The following is a 27,537-nucleotide window of genomic DNA, read 5'->3' as shown; positions in this document are numbered from 1 at the left end:
TAATAAGTCAATGGTGGACAAGGTTGTTGTTAAACTTTTCAACATACCTATCTGAGACGATAAGCATTGATATTATGTTAATTCGGAATTTTAACGACGGTCAGGTAACAAGGGTACAGAAACGTGGCTGCTGAGAATACTGTACCTCGTATGAAATCTTACACAGTGACAGTGACAGTCACAGATAGATAAATAAATAATGGTCCCAACTTCACCTCAACGTCAATCAGTTCACGATAACCATGATGAAACCTTACTAGCAGCCTTAACAGTGAAAAATCTTGCTTGGCCCAGGCAACGGCACACCGGAATAGCAAGTCTATAGCATGCATGTTCAAACCAAGGGTGCCTTTCTGTGCCTCCAGGTGGCAGTCCTGCAGGAGATCATTCTGTGCCTCCCCGGGGCGACCTGCCTGTTGCTGTAACCAAGACGATCAGCAATTGGGGGGTCCCTGAAACGGCAGCAGCCGCATGCAATCCCGGGTTCCTTTATCCTGGTATGCCACAAAATCGCGAAAGCATATCCCACGTTCTCTCCCCAGTGAGGCCTTCAATATCACAGGAGCGGTTGGGGTTTAGTTATGTATGTAGACCAAGGGGCCTATGCATGATGCCTTCTTTGGAACAAAATCGTTGCATTTCGCCCGATCTGGTTACCAATGCTGGATCTGCGAGGACAAGGAACCTGGGAGTAGTGCTGTACATACAGTAGCATTTGTAAGGATATGTCACTCTCAGGGAGTAAGAAAGCTGCAGACCTTCAATGAGGTGCCAAAAAGGATTAGTTCAGGGCCTGCTATATATATGAGAGCCCTAACCAAGTCTTTTTGTCACTCACTATAGATGTGCTATATTTTCTTGCGTCCCCTTCCACGGTCACCTCCTTGACCCATAGAGCGCTCTGTCCCCTTTGCCTGGCTGCATAAAGAGCACTCATTCGTCATCGTCAATGGCGCCTGGTTCTCCGCAATCATGTCCGAACGAACTGTACTGTAGGTAATCAGCATCCATAGGCTTCCGTCGGCTTCCAGCAGTTGCGTGGTCCTTGACTGTGAGCGTGCGTATGTGCAGTTGTGCCTAGAGGTACATGAGGGATACAATGCAAGCCCGCTGACAGCGAAAACAGGAAATATCTGGTCAGAAGGATTGAGATGGGGTGTTTTTGAGGGTAACCATAAGAGAAACTTGAATATCCATCCATGTCAAGAATGCTCTTATTATATGGAACTTGGTTGGCTGATGACCTTCTTGGCCCGAGCTACGGTAGGGCAGAATGGAGGGGTGCAATATGATGTAAGTCGATGACTGGTACTGTTACAGGTACGATGAACCGCAAAGCAACTGTAAACATGTCCGTTACCCTGTATTCTTCCTCAATTGGGGTAAGCTATAAAAAGCTCCTTGCTCTCATGACAACATATGAAACCAGTGTGAGAAGCGAAGCTGAGTGATCTCAGAGCTACAATTGCTCTTTATTAAGCATCAAGCGGCATAACTACCCCTCAGGTCCAGCGGAACCTAAGCGGCAGCGGAAACGGCCCCTCCAATAGCTCCAACGTTAGCCAGTAGCTTGCTTGGAACTTTATGTGCAACTGCCTGCACCAGCCTGCACCTGCATCTGTCTCCATCTTCATCTGTTCTTTCCTCTCCGATCTTTTATTTTATTTTACACCCACCAACCTCGTGCACTAAATTCACGATCGTTTTCACCTCAATCTTCTTCAACTAATCGCTTACCACGTCGACTTGCTTTTCTTAGGCACTTTGGGCTCCTATTTTTGAAGATCCCCAGTGGGTACCTTACCTCAGGAGCTGTTACAGTGTTGTGCTTAGGTAGCTAAGTAGTTGTTTGGGCTTTCTTTTCTTAGCCACCCTCGTGGCCACGCCTACTCCTCTCTTCTCACGACCAGCCACTTTCTCGAGAGCCCTCGACGACTTTCTTTCGTCCTCTCTGGCCTAGACTTAAACACTTCAAACATACCCAGGGAAAATATCAGACGAACAACAACAGACATCACAATGTTAGTTCACTGCCCGGACATATTTACGTCATCTCCGGCTATTGGATGCTAACTGACAACAGGCGCATCACCCTTAACATATTCAACCCCCAGGCTGGGGAGCAGGATAGCCTGCTCACCCTCGAGATCTTTCCCGACATGACACTCGCTACCCTTCGCGAGTCTATTCAGGCAGAATCGACCGTTCCTCCAACCTCGCAGCACATCTACCACAACGGCCGCCTAATTTCGGATGATACCCAGACCATGGAGGAGCTGCAGATCGTGGATGGAGAGATGTTGGCCGTGCACGTCAGAGATATGCGAGGAAGCACTGGTGTACCAGAACAACCTCGACGCCCTCAGCCTAGGAGACCAGCCCAGAACGAGCAGGATCCTGAGCTCATCCGCCTTCAGGTTCTTGGCCAGCCCGCCCTGAGACAACAACTCCAGTCACAACACCCAGAACTGGCGGCAGCCGTCGACAACCCTGCCCGTTTTGCACAAATCTTCCATGACAGTCAGAATCGAGAGCAACGCGAGCGCCAGGAACGACAGCGGGAGATCGAGAGACTGAACGATGACCCTTTCAACGTTGAGAACCAGAGAAAGATTGAGGAGATGATTCGACAGGAGCGAGTCATGGAGAACTTGCAAAATGCTATGGAACACAACCCCGAAGGTAAGTTTTGAAATGACAGATATGAACTGCAATTGACACCATTCGAACCCAGTTTTCGGAAGAGTTCACATGCTCTACGTTGATGTAGAGGTAAATGGCCACCCAGTCAAGGCGTTTGTGGACTCCGGTGCTCAAGCCACTATCATGTCTCCCTCATGTGCTGAGGCCTGTGGCATAATGAGACTGATCGATACTCGATTTGCTGGTGTAGCTCACGGTGTCGGAACTGCAAGAATCATCGGCCGTGTTCATTCCGCCCAGATCAAAATTGGAAACCTGTTCCTCCCCTGCAGCTTCACTGTCATGGAGGGCCGATCAGTTGACCTTTTGCTTGGTCTCGACATGTTGAAACGACACCAGGCCACTATTGATCTGGCTAGAGACAAGCTCATTATCCAAGGTGAAATGATTCCCTTTTTGGGAGAGGCTGAGATCCCCAAGGCGGAAGAGGAGGCGGCTGCACAAGAGCCAACTTTGCCTGGTCCCGATGGCACAGCAATCGGACAACGTACCGGAGCCGTTGTGCCTCCTGGCCAGCACCAACAGCAGATCCCTGCCAGACCGCAAGCCGCTCAGTCTGTACCATCCCCTGCTGCAGCTGCAGCTCCCGCCCCCTCTGCATCCCAAGCGCGTCCTGCTGCACAGCCTGCCACGACAACAACAAACATCTCGCCACAAGCGATCGAGAGCCTTATCTCGATGGGTGCCACTCGGGAGCAAGCTATTCAGGCCCTCCAGGCCGCAGAGGGCGACCCGGATGTTGCTGCCGGTTTGATTTTCTTCTAGTGGCGTGAACACTACCTCACACTGGACAGAAAAAGATCAAGGGGGAAAAAATGAATAACATGGAGGATCATAATGATAGATGAGTATCCAACTCTCCCGTATTTTAGCGGGCGGATAGAAAGATTTCATTGTCTACAAATGGGGTGGGATGGTTAGGGAACAGGCACGACCATTTCGCTATAATGTGGCATGACATATCGGAGTATTCAAGATACAAGGTTCAAACGTTAGTAGTTATGAAGTACAAATTGCTCATTAGCTTTTGGTGCGGGTATTGTTCATCGCAGGAACTGACTTAATCTATGGAAACCCTCCCCTCTCCTCTTGCCGGCTGTCTCTACCGGATCTTGTAGACGCAAGGCTTCAGGACAGAAGCCTCGTTAACTTCAGGCTGCTCATCGATGGGATCTATCCTGCGAATAATGCCCCTCTTACCCTTGGGGGCCTCCTGCTCCTTGACATGCTTTCCCTTTGTGGGTGATGCTCCTTTAATAAAGTGCATCTTGACAAACATCTTGTTGGACAGATCGATGGCCTCTCGATCTCCCTGGAGAACAAAACCGCGCGACTTGAGCACCTCGACGAACGCCGAAACATCTGTTTCGCGGCGGCGATCGTCCATGCCGTCGACCTCTACTGCCAGATCCTCATCATGCTCGGCATCGTTATCAGCACCCTTCTTGCCTTTCTTGCCGGCCATTGCGTTCTTCTTGCGGTTGCCAACACTGTGGGTTACAGGGGCGTTCTTGTTTCTAACGGGACCAAAGCGGCTCTTGATCTCGGCAACCCAGAGCTCACCCTTCCAGTGGAGAATGCGATAGGCCTCCTCGATGAAATCAACCCAGTTGGTGCCCATGAGAGCAAGACAAAAGACAGCGACGTTGACGGAACCATCAGCAAGAGGCAGGTTGGCGATATCAGCCTTGGTGACTAAAGGACTTGGGCTCTGGAGGTCGTAGCTTTTGACATTAACCTTGAGTTTCTTGCCATCCGACTGGAGAGCCTCTGCAAGACGAGCATCACCACAGCCGAGATCGGCGATGGTACACTCTTGTTGTGTACGAGGTAGCGGTGTCTTAGCCAAAGGCGTAGGAGGAGCTCCAGGTCTGCCTTTACCTTGTTGACGGACCTTGCCGCGTGTGCGGATATCCTTGAGGAAGCTGTCGACAGGGTTCTCAGGCCAGACCTTGACCTGACGACGGAAACCTTCATGGTACTCGTCGAACATCTCGGGGGACTCATCGAAGAGATTGAAAGCCTCCTCGGAGGGGCGGGTGTAGAGTGTCTCATTGAGGTGGCGGAATCGTGCTGAGATGAGCTTCTCTCTCATAGAAGCTTGTAGGGGAGTGAGCTTGGGAGGAGCAGGAGGCAGAGGTGCTGTCTTTGCAACGACGGCCTTAGCTGGTGAAGTGGTGGTTTCTGTTGAGTCCTCGGTAGACTTCTGTTTTTGCTTCTGATTTTTGTCCTTCTTCTCCTTCTTGGGTTTGGGCTGCTCATCATCATCACACTCCTTCTTATCCTCCTTCGTCTCATCGACCTCCTTCAGCTTCTCATCCTCACCATCTTTAGCCTTCTTCTGCTTCTTCTGCCTCTTGGCAGCCTTTTCAGACTTGGTTTGCTCAGTCTTCTTTCCCTCAATCACGGACTCCCAAAGATCAGCGACAGTCGAAGCTGTGACATTCTCAGTAGCGTTGTTGTTGTTGCGCTTGCGCTTATTGGACTTTTTGCCGGGCGCGCTGTTATTATTGTTTTGGCCGGGGGCCTCAGACTTGAGGCCGTCCGCTGAGACGGACCATCCTGGAACAGCAAACATTTTCTGATTGGAAGTGATTCAATGTTTGGTTGTGGTTGATGAGTTTGATGCTGATGGAAGTTTCGCTTGATAAATTTCGTAGATCTGAATTTTGCTGGAGGTACGTACCTGAGAGTCTGGGCAGATCCGCATATGGCCCGTGCACCTGCCTATTGTGGATGTTAACGAACCCCACCCAATAAGGCAGTATCATTCAAGCTTGAAGGATAACGACTTCTATTTCGAATATCTAGGTGCATAGGGAAGCTTTTACATGAACTCTATGATTAGAGATGATTCTTAAATAGAAATAGTAATAATTACGCATTCGTCTATCGATAGCAGCACAATCTTCATTTTTCTGACTGAGCATCCTTAGCTGACCAGAGTATCACTGTTCTCTGAACAATCTCTACAAGTTCTGCCCTTCTAAAGAGCCGAGACATCAACTCACAAACAGATGTCTTCAAAAATGTCTCACATCTCCATGTAAACATGGTGTCTTCTGAGCGGGATTCACTGTCCGTATCCCCGATGCTCAAAGTCCTCCACCCAAAATGGTGGAATGCTCGCTTGTGTAATGAGACAACATGATCCGCAGTTCACATTCTGTTTTGGGGGTTTGAAAGCTCACAAGTTACTTACTGGAAGTTGGTAAGACTGTGAAAGGTAATAATTCGAGTGGTGCGCCTGTAATTCATGCTGACCAACAACATCCCGACCAACGAATGCCCCCTATGATGCATCAATATCCATGGAGCCTAAGTTTTGGTCTGAGATAAGCAATGACAGTGAAAAGAGACCACAGAGTCTTGAAGCGGATTGGCCCTTTCAACCTTACGCCTATTGTTGCGCACGAATCATAGCATCAACTGCATATTGTGTCCTTCGAGAAAGCGGCTATGTGCAGATGTTGACTCGCAGCTGGTATCATTGCATTATTTAGTCACCGGACACAGTAAAAGAGCCTCAAGACACACATTGGGATGCCGAACCATCGTAACCCGCCCTACATCTGTGGCATTGAATATCTCGACATGCCCTCGAATGCATGAGTTCCGACCTACGACTACGCCCAAGGAAGGACATGCAGTCCAATGAATACACGATTGCGGTGATTTGTGACGAGCGAGCATCGCTAACGCCGGGTTACTTTGTAAATGCCTCATCTGAACACGAGAAACATGCTCAAAAGGCATCGGGGTCGTGGTTCGCATCAATCAAGGTGGCGCTGTCCATTTTGAAGATTTCGCTGGGCACAACAGTTTCATGCCGATGAATAGAAGGTTGCGATGCCGTGACATCAAGCCTAGAACAAGCTGTGCCAGAAGTGCTCACAGATAATAATAAAGGAAAGCTGATGTCGTGATGATACTACAGACCAACAGCGTGCTGCGGTCTCTCGATCCGATTGCCTGAATGCTCAACTGAGGCACCATCGCACCTACAAATTGTCCTTAAGGACTCTTGCGTAAGGCCAGGTGCACATCCAAGGTTCGTACTCGTGGGACAAGCACGTAGAGTATGAGGCACAGGTATAACTAACCGTAGGCTTCCAGAGACCTTTGTCGTCACGGCGTTATTTTATAGGCGCCTGTACAACGACTATAATAGTGAGATAGAGACACTTTTCAACGCCGAAGAAACGAAAGTCCAGCGCCGGGGATCACGGCATGATAGGCAGCAAGGATGAGCTTCCAATGGCGATCAAAGCCGGAAAGAGACCAGACCTATAGATGATGCAGAGAACCTTGAGGCTACGCAAAGGCGCTGTGTTCTACTGTGCAATGATCATTGTCGTACCTTGGTGAGAGACATAAGAGACTCTAGACAATAGACAAGACGGGAAACGAAGGGTGTGCAACGCCGTGCTCTGCTTGTGTGACACCAAGGTCCCTACCTTGGTTAGCTGATATTTGCGTCAAGAGTTGGCCCATGATCACAAGGATTGGATGTTGATGAGTGTTGGCTACAATTGTACAGAGAGCCCTGGTATGGACTGAACAATCGAGAAATACAGGACAGAAACGTTCACCCACCAACGGTTGGACTCACCTGACGGCCCAACGGGCTTGGTATCGGTTGATATCGGGAAAAGTGAAAGGCTTAGACTGTTGACGTTGTGTAACAAACATGAAGATGAAGTTGGTAATCGTATCCATCGTAATAAGGTTGAATTTCCGTTATGGCAGCCGTTCGTTCGGAGGCTTCGGCGGACGGGAAGAAAGGAACCGTCCGAGAAGAGCCCGACCGTAAAGTTAACGTTAATCTCGAAGGAGGAGGAGGAGGATTTTAGGGACGAGATTGCAGTACCAAGTTAGATTGCCCCTTTTTCCACAAGCCAGCACACAACAAGAGCTCAAAGGGGGATGTTAGGACATGAGAGGGTGTGATGGAAGCAGCCAGGCCGTCATGGTGAGCTTCATTTAGGGCTGGGAATGCCAAAATAAGAATGAGAAATGGCTGAGTTAAGGTAGATACGTTAGACACAGCCTGTGGCGTAAGCTTCAATCGTACTCAGATAGACGCGAGCTATCAATACGAAAAGATCTTGGAGTTGAGCTGAGATCGGAATTGTCGGGCGTAATAAAGTTGAGACTTGAAGCTAAACTTTGATTTCTCGACAATAGCGTCTTTTTTTTTTGTTTGGCGTTGTTTCAACTGATATCATGGTTGAGTTCTACGGATACGTATTGTCTCCTTGACAGCAAACTGTTTGATATCATAGCGTGGCCATTCCCTGTGTGTCCAGTCCAGTCAATGAAGTCCCCTGTGATTGATGAGATATTGAGTGATAGATGCTGTTATTTGCATCACCCTCCGTTCCAAGACGGGATTTGCACTGGACTAACTCAGTTCTGCAACTGACAGGTTTTATTAGACATTGGAATCCACTCCCATGCTAATTTCAAAGACAATTTTTGCTCTACCGACGGTACTTGTCTCTTGGAAGCAAAGGAGGGGACGGTGATGGGCTTCGGTGTCTTGGCCTTTTAGCGCCTGTGCCTCAAGTCCAAGCCAAGCCAAGCCAAGTTCCCAGCGTGATATGATGGAGCGGCAGTTCCCCCCTAAGCGCGGCTTTGAAACCCCTTCTCAATGCTACAGTACGGCACAGTACAGCAGCGTATTTGGTATCCGTCGGCATCTGGGACATCTCACCCGGAAGGTCTTGTCCTTGTTAGCCTCATGAGATGACTTGATCTGTTTGGCTTAGTGATGATCCCTGTCCATTTGCTAAAAAAGCAAGCTACCTCAGAAGAGAGATGCCGATGTTGATCACTTTGTCTGTGCCTGTGATTGCTGCAAGGACTTGGGTGGTTTGCTCTCTTGAGTGTCCTTGGTATTCTGAGTATGTGTACTACTGGCATGATTTATTACAGATTTCTTTTGTCATTTCCTTTTCTCGAGTGGTGCAACAGTGTCTTTTTGTTCTTTCTATTTTCAACTCGAGATAGCATCATCATCAACAACATCATCATCGTCATCACAGAAACGAGGCGGACTCATTCCTTTGCTGTGCCTCAAAGGTGCTGCTGTTGATCATCCATCCTCGTCTATAAAAAGCAAGTCGATGATGATGATGATGATGGTCACCGAAAGAACCTAGGAGTCTAAGACTTTTGATGTTGGTTCATATTCAGGCAAAAATACAAATTTGGTGTCTCTCCATTGCATTGCATTTGCATTTGCTTCTCCTGGTGATACCCACCCCTAACTAATCCTTGCCCTTGGCCCTAGAGAGAGTTGCTTTGACTCTACTTTTTCTGTCTCAGACTCATCAGATGCTCAGATCTAATTTTGATCTGGGGTAATGAACAGAATTAGGAAGTTGCCGGCATTTCCACCGGGGCCCTCGGCACCTTTTTTTTTTCTCTCTCCTCTCCACTGAGTCCACTCCAGGGATCTTTATCACTTCTACACTGGCTACTGCGTTGTACCCTGCTATTCTTTTACTCCGTGATAGGTTCATCACCTGAGTTAGAAGACCTAACGCAGCTTACCAGCACCGTAAACCGGGTTCTTGTCTTTTAATCTCGAGCTTCCTATTATCTGATTGGGCCCGGCATTTGGGGATCACTGCACTGTGTAAGAAGACAAGTGCGCTATGGGACCTCTACCTACCTTAGGTAGACTAGAGCCTGCCAATTTACGGAGTACTTATGCCCAGACGCTATCACCCATCACCGGAAAGAGCCCAAGGAGTCCCCCCCACTACACTACACTACTACACGGGGAGAACCACCACAAGCATCCATAAACCCCATTCATCCACTCCACCACCGTCCGACCTGGTTACCACATATAGTTATCCTATCTTTGACCTCTCTTTTCGCCAAAGTTCTACTTGGCCCTAACAAGCTACTTCACCTCAATCTCTTGTCGGCCTCGGTACTTTGGTGACTTAACTCCTCCAGTATCTCCGGTTTCCGTGCTGCGCTGCGCTGCCCTTCCTCGGCCCTTTCTCGTTCCTCACCAAATCACTTTAACTACTACAAACTTGCACACTTTTGGAAAATCATCATTTGCTATTACAATCGAACCAACTGAACCCCTCTTTCTTCCCCGCGGCCAGACGTAGAGGATCCATCTGTCTGTCTGTCTGTCTGTCTGTCTGTCTGTCTCTTGGCTGTAAAAAGAACCCAAGAGAGATAAACCATACAATATCTATTATAAGAGACAGCGGGTCAAACTCAGACAGGACATCCTAAGCTCACTGTTCACCTCGCAGATGGGCAAGACAAAGCACTGAGCACAAGTTCATCATCTATCTAGACCTGGCCCGCAGTTGGGGAGTGAGTCCCTGTCGCCGGCCATACTTCAACCCACAAGGGGACCAACAACAGAACAGACCAGGCCAGGCCAGACCAGACAAGTACTCGCTCCGACGGCCCAGTTGAATTGGCAAACCGCCGACTCTCGAGTTACACAAGCATGTTTCAGTTGCTCCATTACTTGCCTCCAGAAGCTTCCCCATAAGTCAACTGATAGACGGCTCCCAGGCCCTGGGCCGCTCTCTTGTTCTGCTCTGCGTCTGCCTTCTCTTCTGGCTTTCTCTCCCGCAATCCTTGGCCGAACTACATCACTTCTTCTCCCCCTTGAGTCAATCCCCTTGTATGCAACCTCCCGTTTTCTATTCTCGATATTCCAAGTCATATTTCTGCAGTCATTTATATCTCCCATCCCAATCTGTAATTCTGCTCCGTTCCGTTCCATTAGCCATTTTCTTTTTCCCGATCGAATCGCCTCTAACTTCTAGCCAACAGCCTCTTAGACCACTTCAGTCGGCATTCCATTGTTCGTTCCTCTGCAAAATACAACTAGTGCCGTTCGATAATATGGCTTAAGATTCAAGCTTGAACCACAGACCTTCACACTCATCAACGTCATGTAAAATTGCCACTCAAACTAGAGAGAGATTTGTGCGGATCGAGAATTACTTGGAACCTGTGTTGTGTCTCCTCCCCTCATCATGGATCAAGAAACTGGATCGTCGTCTACATCTGCGAACCAAAAGGTCCCTGCAAACTCCAACCAGCAAGATGAATCAAGAGAAGAGACAGATCGCAAGAGGAATAACATTCGCAAAAGGACAAAGACCGGATGTTTAAGTGAGTCGATCCATCTCCCCCTTGCAAGTGTGACTCGAGCACAACGATACTAATGCAAGCTTGACAACAGCTTGTCGCAAGCGTCGAATAAAATGCGACGAAGGAAGGCCGATATGCAACAACTGCATCAAATCTAAGCGCCATTGCGAGGGCTACAACCAACGTGTTGTCTTCAAGGACCCTATGGGTGCGATACAAGGAGGCCCTTTTGGACCTGCTTATTACCCTCCTGGATCTACGCACCTTGCCCCTCACTTACAAGCGAAGACCTCTCAGGGCCCATTACCTATGATTGCTCCTAAGCCACCTGCTTTTGGCTATCACGGACATCAACCGGCACCCTACGGGCATTATGCTCATGCACAAGGAGCTATGCCTCCTAACCCCTACGATTTCAACGCTCCATCAATGCCTCATCCATATCACCAACCGAACGGTATGATGCCTCCCGAGCCACCGATGGGATATCCTAGGCCGCCCCCTGACGCTCGACAACACTATGAGGAACCTCCTTACAATGGACAGGATGGTCTCTCCTATGCGGGTAGTAACCAGCTGAAACCTGTTGCCATCAAGAGAGAAAGGATGGAGGAGCTGAATCACAGAATACCTGAACCTGACTTCGACTATGACCACTATGAAATGCCGGAGGATGATGCTTCGATGGGTGAATCAGACGATGAGGTTCAAGACCCTCGCCAAGTTCTTGGACCTGTCATGAAGCAGTTCAATGGAACGTGGGACACAAACGGCACACGAGTCCGAACCTTTTCGACATTTGCTCAATGCAATATTCTCTCTGACTATACAGCTACAGCTCGAATAACGGAACTCAAGGATCCTGCAATGTTGCAAATCTTCATGCACTTTATTCAAGTTACTGGCCCAAGCATGTCATTGTATGAAAGGCATCCTTTTGATCATACTGGCGAGAACTCGTTCGACCCTACCCCGAAAGGAGCTAATAATCTTTGGAGTTGTAAGTCATGTACCCCTCATGACAGCATTGATATCTGTTATTAACTAATACCAAGACACTTTCCCCGTCATATCTTTGAACCACCCCGCGTTGCTTCACTCTATGCTTGCCTTGGGTGCCTTGCAAATAGCCAAGCTGCAAAACATACCAGCCACAGCTGCAATGAAACACTATCACTTGGCAATCCGCCGAATAGCTCGAAACGTCAACACACCCCTCAGACGAACACAACCTGCAACAGTAGCCGCGACACTGCTGTTGTCGTATTTTGAGGTGTGGTCTTCGGATCATACTAAATGGTGCAATCATCTTCTTGGAGCTAGAATCTTGTTTAGCGAAATACCCCTTAGACAAATGTCAAGGAAATATCTGCCAGTCAAACGTTACAAGCAGGCAGAAAAAGACGCCCAGAATCAGAACCAAATGGACAGCTTCTTCCCGGGTCTGAGCATCCCCTCTCAGAGCGAACTAAATGACCTGGATTACAGCCTTTTGCAGGCGATTTCGGGTCAGCATATAATGGCAGAGGACTATGGACTTGGAGAAAAACAACCAATCGACCTATCTCAGACCGTGACCGATAGAGATATCGAGCACTACGAAAACATCCGAGATTTATTCTGGTGGTATTGCAAAATGGACGTGTATCAAAGCATGCTGGCAGGTACCAGACTCTTGTAAGCTCCCTTCACGTATTCTTCATTCGATCTTAAAGCTTACTGTTACAGCATGAACTACGAATGTTGGTCTCAGTGTCCTCCCAGGGCACCAATTTCAAAACTTGAAGCTATGTAAGTGAGATTTACCATATAGACCCGATTGTTGCTAATACGTGGTTCACAGATATGGATCGTATGATCATCTTATGCTTTTACTTGGCAGGCTTGCAGACTTTTCTTCCAAAGATATTTCAAGAAAACGAAAAGCAAGTCTCGCCAGGGGACCTCCTCCTGGAGCTGGTGGCAGTTCACCACCATCATTCCCTGGTATCGTTCCTACGGATGGAAAGTTCCACGTACCAAGAGGTTTTACACCACCCCGCGAGACATCGCCACAGAGTGACTCTACAGATGATCACGATGCAGACGCGAGTTACCAGGCTGCCCTTGAGGAGTGGGAGTCTATCAAGCGGGGCTTCGAAGCATATGAAAGCAGCCTAGGACCGGAGTTTCAACCGCTCAAGCCAGAGTTCTCAGACAAACGAGACTCGCCATTCGGAATGACGATGCAATATCGGACGTTCTCTGTTGCCGGAATCTGGATGAACTTTTACATGGGCATGATAAATCTTGTGCGATGCCACCCTTCGATGCCTCCTGCGGCGATGCAAGCAGCTGGCATGTCAGCACGACAGACAGGTCCATATTCGAACAAACTGGGCAGAATAGCAGCTGGCTTGTCGGAAGACGTTTCACAGGCAACGGAGATCACAACTCTTGTCAGTGCTGCGTTCATCGAGAGTTGCTTCTGCCTTTTTGTAGCAGCGATTGAGGTATGACTTTTGCCAGCCACAGACCTTTGACAAGACAAGGCCACTCACTAACACTGCTTAGTATCAGGATGAGAAACAGCGGCATTGGGTGATACGTCACTTACGGGACATCACTCGATTGACGGGCTGGCAATCAGCAGAACGCATTGCCACTGGATGCGAATCCTCTTGGATCAAGGCGGCGCAGCTTGGTCGTGGTCCTCCGTACCAACGTGCCCCGGAGACCGAACCAGTGCCTGTCGCAAGGTGGCAGAACCCACGACAGATCGATCGATTCATTCACGAAGTCGAGACAGGCGAAGTTCGCCGTATCCAAATACCCAAGGCAGAACGGGCTTCGCTTGCGTTGGGCCTGCTCAGTGTTGAGCGAGATCTCGAGTTTCTCGATCTTAAGGATGACAATTAAAGCTACGTATAGCTGAACTGGCGTGTTATATACTATGGATATCATGTTTCTGGAGCTTTTTATAATGCAGCGTACGCTCTGCTTTTTGACCAGTGCCTTGAATATCAAATTCAGGTATCATTTAGCGATCTGGGAAATCGGGGAAAAGGGGTGGAAGCAATATTCACGAAATTCGGTTGACCTGAAGAAACGTTGGAAGTCTGGCGGAACCGCAGTTGGCGAGCTTGCCCCTACTGCATTAATGATACATAATTCTGGCCCTCTTGTGAGGCCCTCGATGTTTTCGCAAAATTCTCTGTGAAAACATCGCCTGATGAGCTAGGATGTGATGATTCATGTGCTCGTCAATAACCCGAAAGTGGGTTTCTGTTGTGTCTATTCGTGATTTCTCTTGATTCATGAGCAACATCCTTAGTTGGCTGGCAGTCGCTCCACGACTGTGGCCATCTCCTCATCTGTGTATATTCTGAAGCCCTTCTCCTTGGTCACGCTGGCCAACTGCACGTTCTTGGCATCGAGCTTCTCCTCCATGACCTGCTTCAACGTCTTGAGAACAAGGGTCTCTGCGTCTGTGAGCGTCAAAGACTATGAAGATGTCAGTTTTGTTGCCTCTAGATAGCCGTATCTTTATAAATGTACCTTGTGGTATTCGTTCTGTAGCTCAGCCTGAGCGCCTTCGGAACCAGAGCCAATGGCCTTGGCGTCGTAGCGGTAAAAGGTACCACTGGGCTCAGCGTGGAACAGTTGAGGACCATCCTCATCAAAGCCAGCAATGAGCAGAGCCACACCAAAGGGGCGACTCATGATAGTCTCCTCACCATCAGCACCCTCACCGAAGCGCAGAGCAAGATCGCAGATGGCCTGGGTGCAGCTCTCGACACGAAGGGGCTCGTTGTAGTTGAAGGCGTGGGACTGGCTCTCGACACGGGCGTGCTCGACCATGGAGCGGGCATCGGCCTGGAGACCTGACATGGCGCAGCCGATGTGGCGGTCGATCTCGACAATCTTCTCAACGGAGGAGGTCTCGAGGAGGGTCGAGGTGACTCGCTTCTCGACGCCGAGGATGACACCCTCGGATGTGGCTACGCCGATGGCCGTGGAGCCGAGCTTGATGGCCTCGAGAGAGTATTCGACCTGGAAGAGACGACCTTCGGGGGAGAAGGTGTTGATGCCTCGGTCTGGCGCAAATGTTAGTTGTTGTTCTGAGTATAGAGAGCATTCGGGGTCAGGGGGAAAAAGTGAACATGCCGTATTCAGATCTTGCCATAAACATCTTGGCGGTTTGTATGTAGTGGTGGTAGCTAGGCTAGATGAGGGCGGAAGATTTCCTGGTATACGAAGAGACTGAGTTCGTGGATAGAACTGTCCAAGTCGATATGACGAGTTGAATTCGTGGATGGCAAGTCGAATTGCCTGCAGAGTAGTCGAAAGCGGGAAAGCTGAGGACTGGGAGAGAGCAAGTCAATGGATGATGGGAGTGAGGATGTGAGGATGTGAGCTCTGGTGGAGTTGCAGGCAAGCAGTCCGCCTACGTAGCCGCGCTGCACTAACGTTTGGAGCTGGAGCCTTCTGTAACTGCTTAGCCACAGTTTCACCGCCACAATTGGATATGACGATAATAGCAGAGGGCTACTGCTACGATCTATATCTTAGCAAATCTATACTTGGTTATAGCTGTTGGACTGCTATTGCGATTACTTGATAGAAAGATATATACGAGGTATTTTACAGAGATTCAAGCATAACAGCCTCCTTATACCTGTGCTATATATATTGTTTAGGTAGCTGTATGTACCCCACGTCGCGTCGGAACTCGTCGCGCAATTCGATTGGGCACAAACACTTACAGCTCCCCCAAATCAACAACCTTCTAGCTGCTAACGTTGGACTTGAGCTGACTACAACTACTACAACCACAACCACACTCTCTACCACAACCTTCACAAGAGAAACCTCGCTCAAAGTTTCTCTTTTCAGATGTAGCCCGGCCATACAATGGCTTCCGGCGCACCACGAGCATCGGGCCGAACCAGCGCCAACGATTATCGCGATGAGAGGCCCCGCGTATCGACCAACCTCAAGGGCGAGCGCTCCGATTCTCGCAAGGGCCCTCCTTCGACGACCCAGTCCACTTTCTCAAATGTTCATAAACGATCTGCTTCAGGGAACCCGAGGACATCGAGTCGCAATGAGGAAGAGCGCCGCTTTGAGACGAGGAGGGTGACGGAGCGTACTTTTGAAGCTCACCTCGAGCGTGCAGTCCCGAGAAATACGAGTCCAGAACGATCACATCGACGGAATGCGCCTTCAGAGAGCAGGGCTACATCTAAAGCACCTAGACATGACACTCCTGAAGCCCGGCAGTCGAGAGCCGAGACTCCACTGGGTCTGTCTCTACTTTCCAAACCAGCCTCAAGGCCCTGAAACTGACAATCTGAAGCACCCTGGAACCCCGAAGTAACCCTCCTACCACATACAACAGCTCCTCTAGCCTCACGGATATCAATACCTCCTCTAGCGTCGACCGTACCTCAAGCTCCTCAACCGAAACCTCTAGGCGAACTAAGCTTGGAGCTCCAAGAAGCCGCTATAGTGGAGGATCTACTCTTTGTATTCATGGGATATGAAGGACAGTACATCAGATTCGCCAAAGGATACAACCCGAACGAGGAGAGAGACAGGTTATCTGGACCAAGCTTCAGAACATTACCTGGCCTTGACCCGAGTCTGCAGGACCTGACACAGTCAATGCTCAAGATGGCAACATATTACTCTGCTCTAGAAGCTTTTGTCGATGTCCAGAGTCGGGAAGAGTTTGGTGCAGTGAACCATGCTCTTTGCGCATCGATACGCAAGTTTCTACACGACTATCTAGTCATGATTGCACAGCTCGAGACGCAGTTCCTCACCAGCGACACTTTTACTGTTCATGTGCTCAACATTCATACCATGTCCACGAGCCAGATGATGTTACAGTTATACTCACTGGCCCATGAACTGCTCAAAAAGAATGCTCTTCTCGATGATGAAACCGATGAATCTGAAGATAGTGCTGACGATTTTGAAAACATCCTCGAGACACTGCGAGACGGAGGCGAATTGGTACCAGGCAACATGACAGGCAAGAAGATTTGCAAAGGAGGCGTGGTTCTTGGTCTAATCACAAAACGTCTCGAATCTTTATCAGGCGATCCTTCAGCTCGAGCGTTGTTAACGACGTTATTGCGGGACGCCAGCAAACCTTACATGGTTATGCTTAACGAATGGCTTCACCATGGCGGAATCCACGATCCTCACGCTGAGTTCCTCATCAAGGAACAAAAGAGCATTAAACGTGAGAGACTGGAACAAGATTACACCGATGAATACTGGGAGAGAAGATATACAATACGGGATCATGATGTTCCTCCACAACTCGAGGGTGTCAAGGACAAGGTTCTATTAGCGGGCAAGTATCTCAACGTTGTCCGCGAATGTGGTGGCGTCGATGTGAGCAAAGTATCAAAAGACGTGCCAGCTTCTTTCGACGACAACCGCTTCCTCGAAAACGTCAACAACGCTTATGCCCACGCCAACGAATCTCTCATGCAACTTCTCCTCACAGCTCACTCTCTACCTGCTCGTCTACGCTCTCTCAAGCACTACTTCTTCCTCGATCCCTCAGACTACTTCTCCTATTTCCTCGAGCTGGGCGCCTCAGAGTTGCGCAAACCCGTCAAGTCTGTTAACACCGGCAAGCTGCAATCTTTACTGGATCTTGTCCTGCGTCAGCCCGGCAGTCTTGTCTCTCTTGACCCGTTCAAGGAGGATGTCAAGGTTGAAATGAATGAGATTGTTCTCACAAAGGCTCTGCAGCGTGTTGTCAACATCACGGGTATCGAACAGGGAGAGGCGCTCCAGCCTGTTGCTAATCAGCCCATTGAGAACGATAAGAACGCTGTTGGCTTCACATCCCTACAACTCGACTACTCCGTCCCTTTCCCCGTCTCACTCGTCATCAGTCGAAAGACGGTATGGCGATACCAAGCACTCTTCCGTTATCTCCTTTCGCTTCGCTATCTTGAATCGCAACTATCGACTACATGGCAAACACAGACTCGGGGCATCAGCTGGGCACACAAGGGGGCTTTGCGAAAACTCGAGATCTGGAAGCGACGTGTTTGGACACTTCGTGCCCGTATGTTGGTATTTGTACAACAGCTTCTCTACTTTTGTACGGCTGAAGTCATTGAACCAAATTGGAACAAGTTCATGTCACGTCTAAAGACAAAGGACGAACCTGTGGACTCGAGTTTAGGTGTACCAACACGGACTGTCGATGAGTTGATGCAGGATCATGTCGACTTTTTGGATACATGCCTCAAGGAGTGCATGCTCACCAACAGCAAGCTCTTGAGGGTAAGCCTTTTCTCATACACCAGCCACTTCTCGTTCAGTATAGCTAACATATTTTCCAGATCCATTCCAAACTCATGCAGACATGTACCATCTTCGCTGCCTACACAAACTGGCTCACCCGTGAGCTCGAAAAGTCAGACCCAGATCTATCGGGCAACAACAAGCCCCCTACCATGACAGCAGATCAATGGAAGCGCTTCCAGATGACAAAGACGGTACAACGCGGCTCAACATCAGCTCATCATGACACCTCTGCCGCCTCGGCTGGTAACTCTGAGGTAGATGCTCGCATCGACAATCTCTTTGAGATCATCCGTAAATGGGAGGGCAATTTCAGTCGACATCTGCAGATCTTGCTCGATGCACTGAACCATTATGCTGCTACTGAGACAGTTGTCTTATTGAGCTTGTGTGCGCGCTTGAGCACTGCGAATCAGGGGACAGAGTATGCTGGACTACGGCAGGAGGACGAGTCAACTTAAACTATAGGACTTGTTAGACAAAAGATGATGGCAAAGGGGCGTTATAGGGATCAGTAGATTAGGATCATTGTCAAAAATAAGATACCACCAAACAACTTTTCAACCCTCAACCCTGATATGCACCTGATAATTCCCAAGGTCAGAGATGTACTGAAAAGCTTCATTTGATTGTCTATATCGTGAGGCCTCCCTCATATTCCCATTGATCTCCCACTAAAAAGCCTATTTCGCCCAGGTACGCCATGCAGCAAATCCCAGGGTTGTATTTTATAGTACCGCATGCCACTCAACGCTTGCCACCCCATCCCGTTGCAGCTCATGATCCCATCCCATGATGCAACACAAAAATAAAACCCATCTCGTGAGAGCCAGGTGTATAGCCTTGCCCGAGAACGAAGAACGAAAAAAGTTAACCCATCCCATGATGTCTGAGCGATCACACTCAGGTTGATGCTGCTCGAGCCCGAAACGACTCACTTCCAGTGAGTTGAGAAAAGGCCTCGTGAGAAAATAACTAAGTAGATAAGGAAGGAAACAAAAACCAAAAACTCCTGTCTCATGCGGTCATTAATGCTCCAGTACCCAACGGGACTGAGGCTTGTTCGTCACTCATTTGAAAAGACTACGCAGATCCATCAACTTTTGCCGAGCTGCCTCCGCCTTGTCTAAGCTCCTGTTTTGGCCGTCCATGCTCAAGCTGGCAAGCTTCATCTTCTTCTCCTGAAGCTCCAGCATCTTCTCTTCGAAACTGTCTCGCATGATGTATCGAACGGTGCGGACAGGACGCTTCTGTCCCAGCCGATGAACACGGTCGATAGCCTGAGCCTCGGCGGCTGGGTTGTATTGCGGTTCCATCACGTATACGCTGTTTCCAGAAGTCAAGTTCAGTCCCAGACCGCCGGCCATGATTGATACCAAAATCACATGGACAGTGTTGTCCTCGCGGAACCTATCCATGGCGGTAGTTCGTTGTGTGCGGCTCATACTACCGTTGAGCCTGGTGAACACGATGTCGTTGGCGTTGAGTGCAAGCTCAATGAGGTCCAGATGAGAAGTCCAGCCTGAGAAAACTACCGATTTGTACGGAGGTTCAGACGGATTCGCCTCACTCGCTGCCTTGGACTTTAAAAGATCTTCGATCAGAGCGCGAGTCTTTGTATGCGGGCCGTCGTACTTGTCGAAATTCTTGACAGCATTTCGTGACTTGGGCTTGGCTGGACCATCATGCTCCGCGTCCACCTCCCTTCGGTGAAGCTGTACGAAAGCATGTCTCACGTAGGTATTGCAGACTGGACAATATCCACTGTTCTCGCCCTCTGGCATCAGAGCCTTGGCCCTTTCCTTAAACGTTTTGATGCAGTTTCGGCAAATGACATGGAAACAAGGCGTCATGAAACCCAGAATATCATCCTGACCTTCTGTTTCAATATTAGAGCTCTCGTTGGAGCTGATCCTCCTGCTGCATTGAATACATGCGTCGTTGTTGGTCTCCTGCATCAGTGTAAACATCTCGTGTGCTTTCTGATCTGAAAGTGCTGGTTTGTCGTCATCGTCGTCATCATCAATGTCGATTGCCATCTCTGCCGACATTCCCTGCAAGGTATCTAGGTCGGCGTCATTGAGTAGATCCTTTCCATGCGCGCAGAGTAGTCGAAGTCGTAGAATTGCTTTGAGAATGTGAATGTAGGTATTACCGCCTAGTGCCTGGCCATTATTAGTTCCAGCGAGCACCTTGACTCGATCCTGCGCATTCTTTGCGAACAAATCGTAGATACTGCGTTCCTCGGGACTGAAATCAAGTCTCACCACGAGATCCTCTCGAGGAGGCAGGTCGATCTTGTCTTTCAGTCGACGTAGCGTGATTGTATCTACTAGGATTCGGAGTTTGGGCACGATCTCAGGATCGCATGCCTTGAATGGCTCCACAATGTAGCGAAGGAACTTGGATCGATCGTGGAATGGGTGAAGCCGAAGGAAGGCCAATAAGGCAGCAAGATCGTCCAACCGATTCTGCACGGGTGTACCGGTGACGGCCCAGCGTCTGTCTGCCTGTAGTCTACAGATGGCCTTGAACTGGAGAGTGCTGTGTTCTCGAATCATGTGAGCTTCATCCAGCACAATCCTGAACCAGCCAATCTGTTCCAACGGATATTGGCCATCCTTCTTCTTCCGACGAGAACTGAGTTCATTCGATACAGAGCCATAGGTGGTAATCACGAGGTCAAAGTTTGCGAGTCTTGCAGGGTCCTTGATCCTGTTTGGGCCATGGTAGATGTGGTAGTCGAGAGCACCAGGTCGAATGTGTTGCTTAATCTGTTCCTCCCAGTTTGTTACCGTACTGAGAGGACAGACAAGTAAGGTGGTCTTGGCGTTCCTCATCAACGGAGTCAAGGCAAGAGTCGGCTGCTGAGATAGGACCTCGTGCTTCGTCGGTTTCTGCTCGGGCGCTTCTGGCTGGACAGGTGCTTGTCGTTCCCACTCATACGCAGCATCGGTGGATGATGTGATCAAGGACAAGATGCTGAGCGTTTTGCCCAGACCCATCATATCAGCCAGAATTCCTCCCCGAGTTTCAGCTGGCGGCCTGGCCTGGTTCTGGCCAGTGATGACATTGAAGTATATCCGCTGGCCAGCGGGGCCATATTTGTCTTGCCAGAAAGAAACCATAGTCTTTTCATATGCCTGCGCCTCACGGGGCTTTTCTCTGGTCATCATGAAGAACAGACCTTGCTTCTGATGCTTAAGCAGAGGCGTCAAGATATTTTGACTAGGTTCCATCTCTGGCAAATCGTCGTTTCGTGTGAGGGAATCGAAGACGCCCATAACTTCTGAACGAATCTCCTCCACGGTTCGGTTGTTGAAGGTGCTGGTGTAAGAGGCATTTTGCCCATCGTTAGTAGGCGCAGTAGAATATACCTTCGGAGGTGGGGGACGGTATTCGAGAACATGAGGGTTCTGAACACGAATTCCCTTCTGGACGAGATAAGGGGCTAACAACTTCAGGCCAAACTTGCTCAGATGAGCGCCTACGTTCCTAGCGTACTTGAGGGGCCCGTACATGACGATGTCGAGGGTATAGGATCGTGAGGTGGGCTGGCCAGGCTCTTCGCCGGGCTTTTTTGGCTGCGGCGGGATTCGGCTGTCCGTTCTCAGATGAATGTTTGAGTCGAGAAGAGGCGCAACGGCACGAGCACCTTGGTTCTCTACCAGACCAATGATCTGCCGTGTGTGGTCGTAGGCTTGTATCTTAAGCGATGTATCACCTACCTGCCGCTTGAGCACGACCTTGATTGCAGGCTGATAGTTTGGACCCCAGACACTCTGTTGGGTACCTGGCTTTGGCGAAGGGACTCGAGTGCAGCCCAATGAAGCCTTGATCATTCCGTAGCAAACCTCTTCCTCGCGTGGATCTTGAACGACCACGTCCTCATCGTCATTTCCTAGCTGTGTTAGCAACATTGCATAAAGTGACTCTCGACGGGACTTACCACTAGTGAGATCAACTGTCATGGCTGGTGACGCAGTTGCACTATTGGCTTCCTTTCGTTTGTCTGTAACATATTGACCCAGAATTCCACTTCCGCCCTGTGCTGGAGGAGTCATAAAATTGTGGACTCCCTCGCTGTCTTCGGTTCTCCTTCGCTTTGGCTGAGGAACGGCAGAGCGATGCTGAACATTATTCGCACGCTCGATGAAGTGGCCTGCACCGCTGAAACCATTGGCATAACTACTACCTGGAGTGGAAGAACGACTGGAGGGGCCGGCAGATGGAGTGTCATTAGGACTGGAGAACTGAAACACCATGGAGTTGTTGTGCATGTTCATGTTCATTTGAGGTCTGGGCTGCATTCTCTGAGCAGGGTGACCATGATGAAGAGATGAAGATGGCGAGAACTGGCCTTGGCCGGAGTTCACGAGGTTCGGAGTTGAAACCGCCCTCTGGTTCGGCTGCAGTAGAGCAACTGGATTCCATGGTGGAACGCCGCTTGCAGAGTGAGATGGTTGACCTGGATGAAGTTGGTTAGCTCTGATTAATCTGAATCTGATTCATGATGAGATGGAACAGGATGAAATGGGGATTTGTTGGTAGGGAGACTGGGAGGATATTGATTGGAGGAGAGGAATATACCATTTGTAGCCATCCTTTATGAAGGCCGCAGGTGGCAGGCGGCTACTTGCAGGATGCAGTTCAAGAAGGGTGTTGTGCGGGCTGGTTTCATGAGAAGAGGTACCGTTCTCATGAGAAGTACCTTGTATTAGTACCTATCACTCGGGGGATGATGAGTGCTTAAAAATGGCAAAGATGGATAAAAAGAGAGTGCAGCAGTGAAGATATATTTTAAACGATCACGTGCATGCACTCTCAGTTGAACGTGCTTGAGGTTGAGTCGAGTTGAGTTGCGTTGAGTTGAATGTGAAGAGGCGAGACGATGCAAGGCGACGTGATGCGATGATAAGCCGCTGGGGCCTCGTTATCAAGGACGAGGGGGCAAAGAAGAGAAACAGGAGCTCCAGTTTGTAGAGATGACAGAAGCTGAAGATGAATAGGTATTCTAGAGAGTCAGGGTATCTCTACATAGAGAGACGGCGACTCTAGAAAATGAGTCGAGGTTTCCAAGGGCGAAGCACCAAAAGACATTTGCTTGATCTTTTAGAGCGCTGAACTTGGGCTGTAGATTTGGAAGCACGTCCCCTGGATGGCGCGTGACAAAGCGTGACTTTCACTTCACCTTGGAGCTCTCGAGATGGAGATGCAGTGGTCACGCAGCCAAAAGAGCCCGCGCTGGGCGCCTAAAACTAAACCAAGACGGGTGAAAGGTGCCCACCAAACCGCGAGCACATGATCAAAAGACGGGACGTAATCGAGGCCTTTTCCCTCTCGATTCTGGCTGCATCTACATCTACGGGCTGTTTATCAGATCTATCTCCCTATGGACCAATAACAGGTTCAGCAATCAGTAACAGCCCAGGCTAGTAAAAAAAGATGGTCTCATAACAACAAGAAATAACACGTAATTCCTGATATACAGACTGAAGCTATCTCGATCCATCCCATATCCCATATCCCATATCCCACAACTAACACCACTCACCCATTCACTCTACCAACATTTGGGTTTCAGAAGCTCCATACTAATTCCGCATGTGGCTGTTTTGATCCCCCGATAGCCTTTAAAATAAATACGTTAATCATGTGAAAGAGGCCCAAACACAAGCCATTGCTTACTCTCCATACCAACTAACTTATCTAACAATACCTACCTATATATCCGTGTTCCCTGCCATCATCAGCCCATAATGGATCAATATCCATTATTCTTACAAGATGATTTAGTGGTTCTATACTAAATGTTTATATAAAGGTGTGTTAAACCTTGTATGAACTTAAAGCAGGGTATACCATACGATGAGGAATGATGATGAGATTCTCCCACTACTAGACTAGCTGATCTGTTCTTCAACGAATAATCAGTCTTGCCTCTAGAGTCCCTGCTACTACATATCAATAGAGAATTGAGGTTGAATTTACATATTTAACAGAGTCAGTGAATAGAATCGAGAAATTCTCACCCAAATGATGCACATCGACTGCGCCGCCACTAACAATTTACTGCACCTCCATTAACTAGCTCGACCGTGAAATTTTTGTGGATGAGCAAAGTGCCCCGCCATTATCTCCCGCTGAACCTCCACGTCAGGCAAAGCCTCATCAGCCCTTAATCAACCTCACTCCAAAGGCCATCGCAACGAATTTAAAGGGCCTCTCCCTTGCACCGTTAATTGCACTTGTCGGTAAAAAAACCAGGGTCGTCAAGTCGCCCTCGTCATAGGCAGCCATGGATATCACCAAATTCGTCGTCCAAGGCCGCGACCAGGCTCTCCTCTACGGCGACTACTCGACTTATCACAAGAGCTTGTCCAAGAAACTGCTGAGCTGCCGCAAGAAGCTCAACATTGCCACCAAGAATCGCGGAAAGTTTCACGACCATGACAAGGTCACCGCGGAAAAGATCGCAGAGAACCATGAGTAGGCACATTCCGAGACTCGAAATCCAAAATACTAGCCTGACACGGAACCAGATATGTCCATCTACTTCTTCTGACAAGCGAGCGAGCGTGGGCTCATACCATGAGCATGAAGTCCGGTCATACTAGCGACACCAAGGGAATCACAGGCCGAACTCGATCGCATATTGCCTCTCGTCTCACCAAGGCCACACGTGCTGCCGACGAGCTTGTCGAAGCCCTCTCTCAAACCGACGTATCTGGCGCTTCCCAAACCGATCTCCTCGAGGCAATCGCATACGCTTCTCTCATCCGTGGTACAGCTGCATTCGAGAAGCAGAGCTGGGAACCGAGTTTGCGCAACTATGCCACGGCACGTGTCACCTACAGTGCGCTTGCAACCGCAACCAATGGCGACCTATACAAGGACTTGCTCACCGAAACCATCGATCCGTCTATCCGATATGCCGCCTACCAACTCCAGACACCTCGAACTGTCCCGATTCCCATCATTGCTCGAAAGGCGTTCCCTCAATCTGACCCCAACCTCGTCAAGCAGATCAACGATATCGACCCCACTATTCTCAAGTCAGACGAAGCAAAGGCCAAGGATGGAATCGCCAGTGCTGAGGGCGCACCTAAGACCCTGACTTGGAGGTCTCGGGAGGTCAATATCGAAGATGCCCAGATTGCGATGGCGTGGGGTGCTGTGCTCGCTTCGAAGGATCGATTGGCCAAGGATCTTGCTGAACCCAAGGGACGGGGGCCTTACGAACTTGCTGGTGCTTATGACGAAATTCTCATGCTCAGCCAGGATGCTGTTGATGCTACCAAGCAGGCAATTGACGAGATGAGGGCTGAGGGTGTGGAACAAGGTGATGCCAGGATGCAGAGTCTACAGATCACACGTACCGCTGTCAACTTCGAGACGATCAGCTGGAGAATTGGTCGCAGCAGAGTTTTGACAGGAGCTCACGACGGTGCCCCTGAGGAGTACAATGTGCTGAGGAAACGAAAGGGCAAGCCAGCCCCAGAAGCAGTCAAGCCTGTAAAGGATATTCCTACAGGCAAAAAGCTGGCTAAGCTGAAAGAGAAGGTTGCTCTCTATGACGGTATTCTGCAGAACATTGAGTCTATCACAGAACTCCCTGGTGTCGCCAATGATCAGGGGTTGGCTGAGCAGATTGCCGCCTACGTGAAGTACTTCGAGGCTCTCAAGTAAGTCACAGCCTTAAGCTAGCATTTGCGTATTTTCTAACAAAACTCTAGGGCTCTGGCTATCGCTCGTTCACATGCCATCTCCAGCAACCTGGCTGCTGCTCTAGCTCTCATCAACCACGCAGACGGTCTTGTTGAGGAGTCTCAGTCAAACATCTCATCTTCTGATGGGTCATCAAACCGCACTCCCCTCAATCTGACGGTGTCCGCTGAAGACGTCGAGTATCTCCAAACTCTTCTCAATGGCGAGCTTCAACGTCACCGAGCCATTGTTCACGCCGACACCCTCCGCAAGAACCGCGAGCTGAGCACATCAGATGCCGTGAAGCAGCCTCTTATCGGAAGTCTGCATCAGTACCCTGTCGGTGGCGTTAACCTGTCGCACATCGTCGAATTCCCCCCTAAGCTTGCCGCAATCCCTGTGAAGCCTATCTTCCTCGACGTGGCATGGAACTACATCGATTATCCCAACAAGGCGCCTAAGCAGCAACAGCAACAACAAGCGGCGGCAGCAGCAGCGCCCGCTCAGGCGGATACACCTGAGAGGACAGAATCACCAGCTCCATCGAAGAGGGGTTGGTTCGGTTTCGGAAGATCATAGTCAAATATATTTTGCAAAATAATTTATTGACGTCGCGGATTCCTGAGCACGTTTTCCATATGTCTTATCCACTTTTTGCTAATGGCCGAATCCGTTGTGAGATGTCTTATATATCCATCCCTGTTCCTTGTTGTTGACTAGTTGCTTGGTCTCATTCTACTCCATTCCTGTACAAGACAAGACCTTGGTTCTTCGCCGTAGCTTGCTTCGTGACTGATAGGACCTTGTTTGTTTACTACTGATAGTCTCGTGATACTCGTAGTGATACTTTCATCTTTCCATTTTCAACTTCACCTTCGCTTCACCTTCGATCGTGATCGCAAAATGCTTGTTGGGCCTCTACACCAAGCGGTCCAAGCTCTCTGATTTTTCTTAGCCTCACATTCATTTTCCACTCAGACTCACATTCTCTTGTCTTTGTTCTTTTTTGGTTTTGCTTTACTCACTCTCATTAAATACCTATTAAAACCTGCGCATGATGGACCAAGACCCAGCGTTGGAAACACCATCGCGAGACTGGCACCCCAAGCACACCTCGATACATCCTTATCCAGCGACAATCATCGCCATAATAGTCGTTCTCGCCGTCGTATCTCTCTTCGTTTCAATCCTCCGTCAACTCCTCGAGCGTCGCCTTTCCCAACGCCGCGGCTGGTTCTTTGACACCACATACCCCCCGCCCTCACCAACACCATCGTCGTCAGGCGGAAGCAGCAGAAGAAGCAAAAAGAAAAGAAACGAACAAAAAGTGAGACCAGTCTCTGAGGTCGAGATCGAATCTCGCCAGCTTCTGTTTGCGGATACTGCTTTCCGAGGTGAACGAGTACCGCTTCAGAATCCTAATGAGCGCGTGTCACTTTACCATACTTTCCAGTTGCCAGCACCACATACATCAAGGCTAAAGCCTGCGCGTTCGATGATGGAGTTAAACGGGGGGAAGTCCACTAGAGAGTGTGGGGGATAAAGAGGAACAGAAGAAAGCCAAGACAATTCACTGGCATGGTGTAAACAGACTTAACACTGCTTGGGGATGGATGTCATGATGTACCACGATCATTAATATCTCATAAAAATCAACATATTTAA

General features: G+C 49.3%; 8 protein-coding genes; 5 read left to right on the top strand and 3 right to left on the bottom strand.

Annotated features, from left to right (window-relative positions):
- Nucleotides 1-2,159: 2,159 nt before the first annotated feature.
- Nucleotides 2,160-3,468, top strand: FFUJ_04986 (related to SNARE binding protein; the record flags this gene model as incomplete). XM_023571662.1 has 2 exons in its annotated part: nucleotides 2,160-2,682; nucleotides 2,747-3,468. 2 exons carry the CDS (start codon nucleotides 2,160-2,162, stop codon nucleotides 3,466-3,468), a joined length of 1,245 nt encoding a protein of 414 aa, XP_023425930.1.
- Nucleotides 3,469-3,805: 337 nt separating this feature from the next.
- On the bottom strand, nucleotides 3,806-5,281 carry FFUJ_04987 (related to methyltransferase involved in pre-rRNA cleavage; the record flags this gene model as incomplete). The annotated part of the gene is made up of 1 exon (XM_023571661.1): nucleotides 3,806-5,281. One exon carries the CDS (start codon nucleotides 5,279-5,281, stop codon nucleotides 3,806-3,808), a length of 1,476 nt encoding a protein of 491 aa, XP_023425929.1.
- Nucleotides 5,282-10,730: 5,449 nt separating this feature from the next.
- FFUJ_04988 (related to UPC2-regulatory protein involved in control of sterol uptake) lies at nucleotides 10,731-13,746 on the top strand (the record flags this gene model as incomplete). XM_023571660.1 has 6 exons in its annotated part: nucleotides 10,731-10,869; nucleotides 10,940-11,848; nucleotides 11,904-12,525; nucleotides 12,577-12,639; nucleotides 12,692-13,340; nucleotides 13,402-13,746. The coding sequence occupies 6 exons, from the start codon at nucleotides 10,731-10,733 to the stop codon at nucleotides 13,744-13,746; spliced, it is 2,727 nt and encodes a 908-aa protein (XP_023425928.1).
- Nucleotides 13,747-14,157: 411 nt separating this feature from the next.
- On the bottom strand, nucleotides 14,158-15,019 carry FFUJ_04989 (probable 20S proteasome subunit (alpha5); the record flags this gene model as incomplete). XM_023571659.1 has 3 exons in its annotated part: nucleotides 14,158-14,331; nucleotides 14,386-14,924; nucleotides 14,995-15,019. The coding sequence occupies 3 exons, from the start codon at nucleotides 15,017-15,019 to the stop codon at nucleotides 14,158-14,160; spliced, it is 738 nt and encodes a 245-aa protein (XP_023425927.1).
- Nucleotides 15,020-15,741: 722 nt separating this feature from the next.
- Nucleotides 15,742-18,626, top strand: FFUJ_04990 (related to gamma-tubulin complex component; the record flags this gene model as incomplete). XM_023571658.1 has 3 exons in its annotated part: nucleotides 15,742-16,132; nucleotides 16,187-18,144; nucleotides 18,204-18,626. The coding sequence occupies 3 exons, from the start codon at nucleotides 15,742-15,744 to the stop codon at nucleotides 18,624-18,626; spliced, it is 2,772 nt and encodes a 923-aa protein (XP_023425926.1).
- A 609-nt stretch (nucleotides 18,627-19,235) lies between these two features.
- FFUJ_04991 (related to helicase-like transcription factor protein) lies at nucleotides 19,236-22,768 on the bottom strand (the record flags this gene model as incomplete). XM_023571657.1 has 3 exons in its annotated part: nucleotides 19,236-22,066; nucleotides 22,115-22,633; nucleotides 22,756-22,768. 3 exons carry the CDS (start codon nucleotides 22,766-22,768, stop codon nucleotides 19,236-19,238), a joined length of 3,363 nt encoding a protein of 1,120 aa, XP_023427151.1.
- Nucleotides 22,769-24,463: 1,695 nt separating this feature from the next.
- Nucleotides 24,464-26,451, top strand: FFUJ_04992 (related to signal recognition particle 68 kDa protein; the record flags this gene model as incomplete). XM_023571656.1 has 3 exons in its annotated part: nucleotides 24,464-24,654; nucleotides 24,708-25,850; nucleotides 25,902-26,451. The coding sequence occupies 3 exons, from the start codon at nucleotides 24,464-24,466 to the stop codon at nucleotides 26,449-26,451; spliced, it is 1,884 nt and encodes a 627-aa protein (XP_023425925.1).
- Nucleotides 26,452-26,929: 478 nt separating this feature from the next.
- On the top strand, nucleotides 26,930-27,415 carry FFUJ_04993 (uncharacterized protein; the record flags this gene model as incomplete). The annotated part of the gene is made up of 1 exon (XM_023571655.1): nucleotides 26,930-27,415. One exon carries the CDS (start codon nucleotides 26,930-26,932, stop codon nucleotides 27,413-27,415), a length of 486 nt encoding a protein of 161 aa, XP_023427150.1.
- Between the last annotated feature and the right edge of the window lie 122 nt (nucleotides 27,416-27,537).

Source organism: Fusarium fujikuroi, chromosome FFUJ_chr02 (assembly GCF_900079805.1).
Source record: "Fusarium fujikuroi IMI 58289 draft genome, chromosome FFUJ_chr02".
Lineage (NCBI taxonomy): Eukaryota > Fungi > Ascomycota > Sordariomycetes > Hypocreales > Nectriaceae > Fusarium > Fusarium fujikuroi.
Note: the sequence above shows the minus strand (reverse complement) of the source record. Positions and strands in the feature narration are given on the sequence as shown.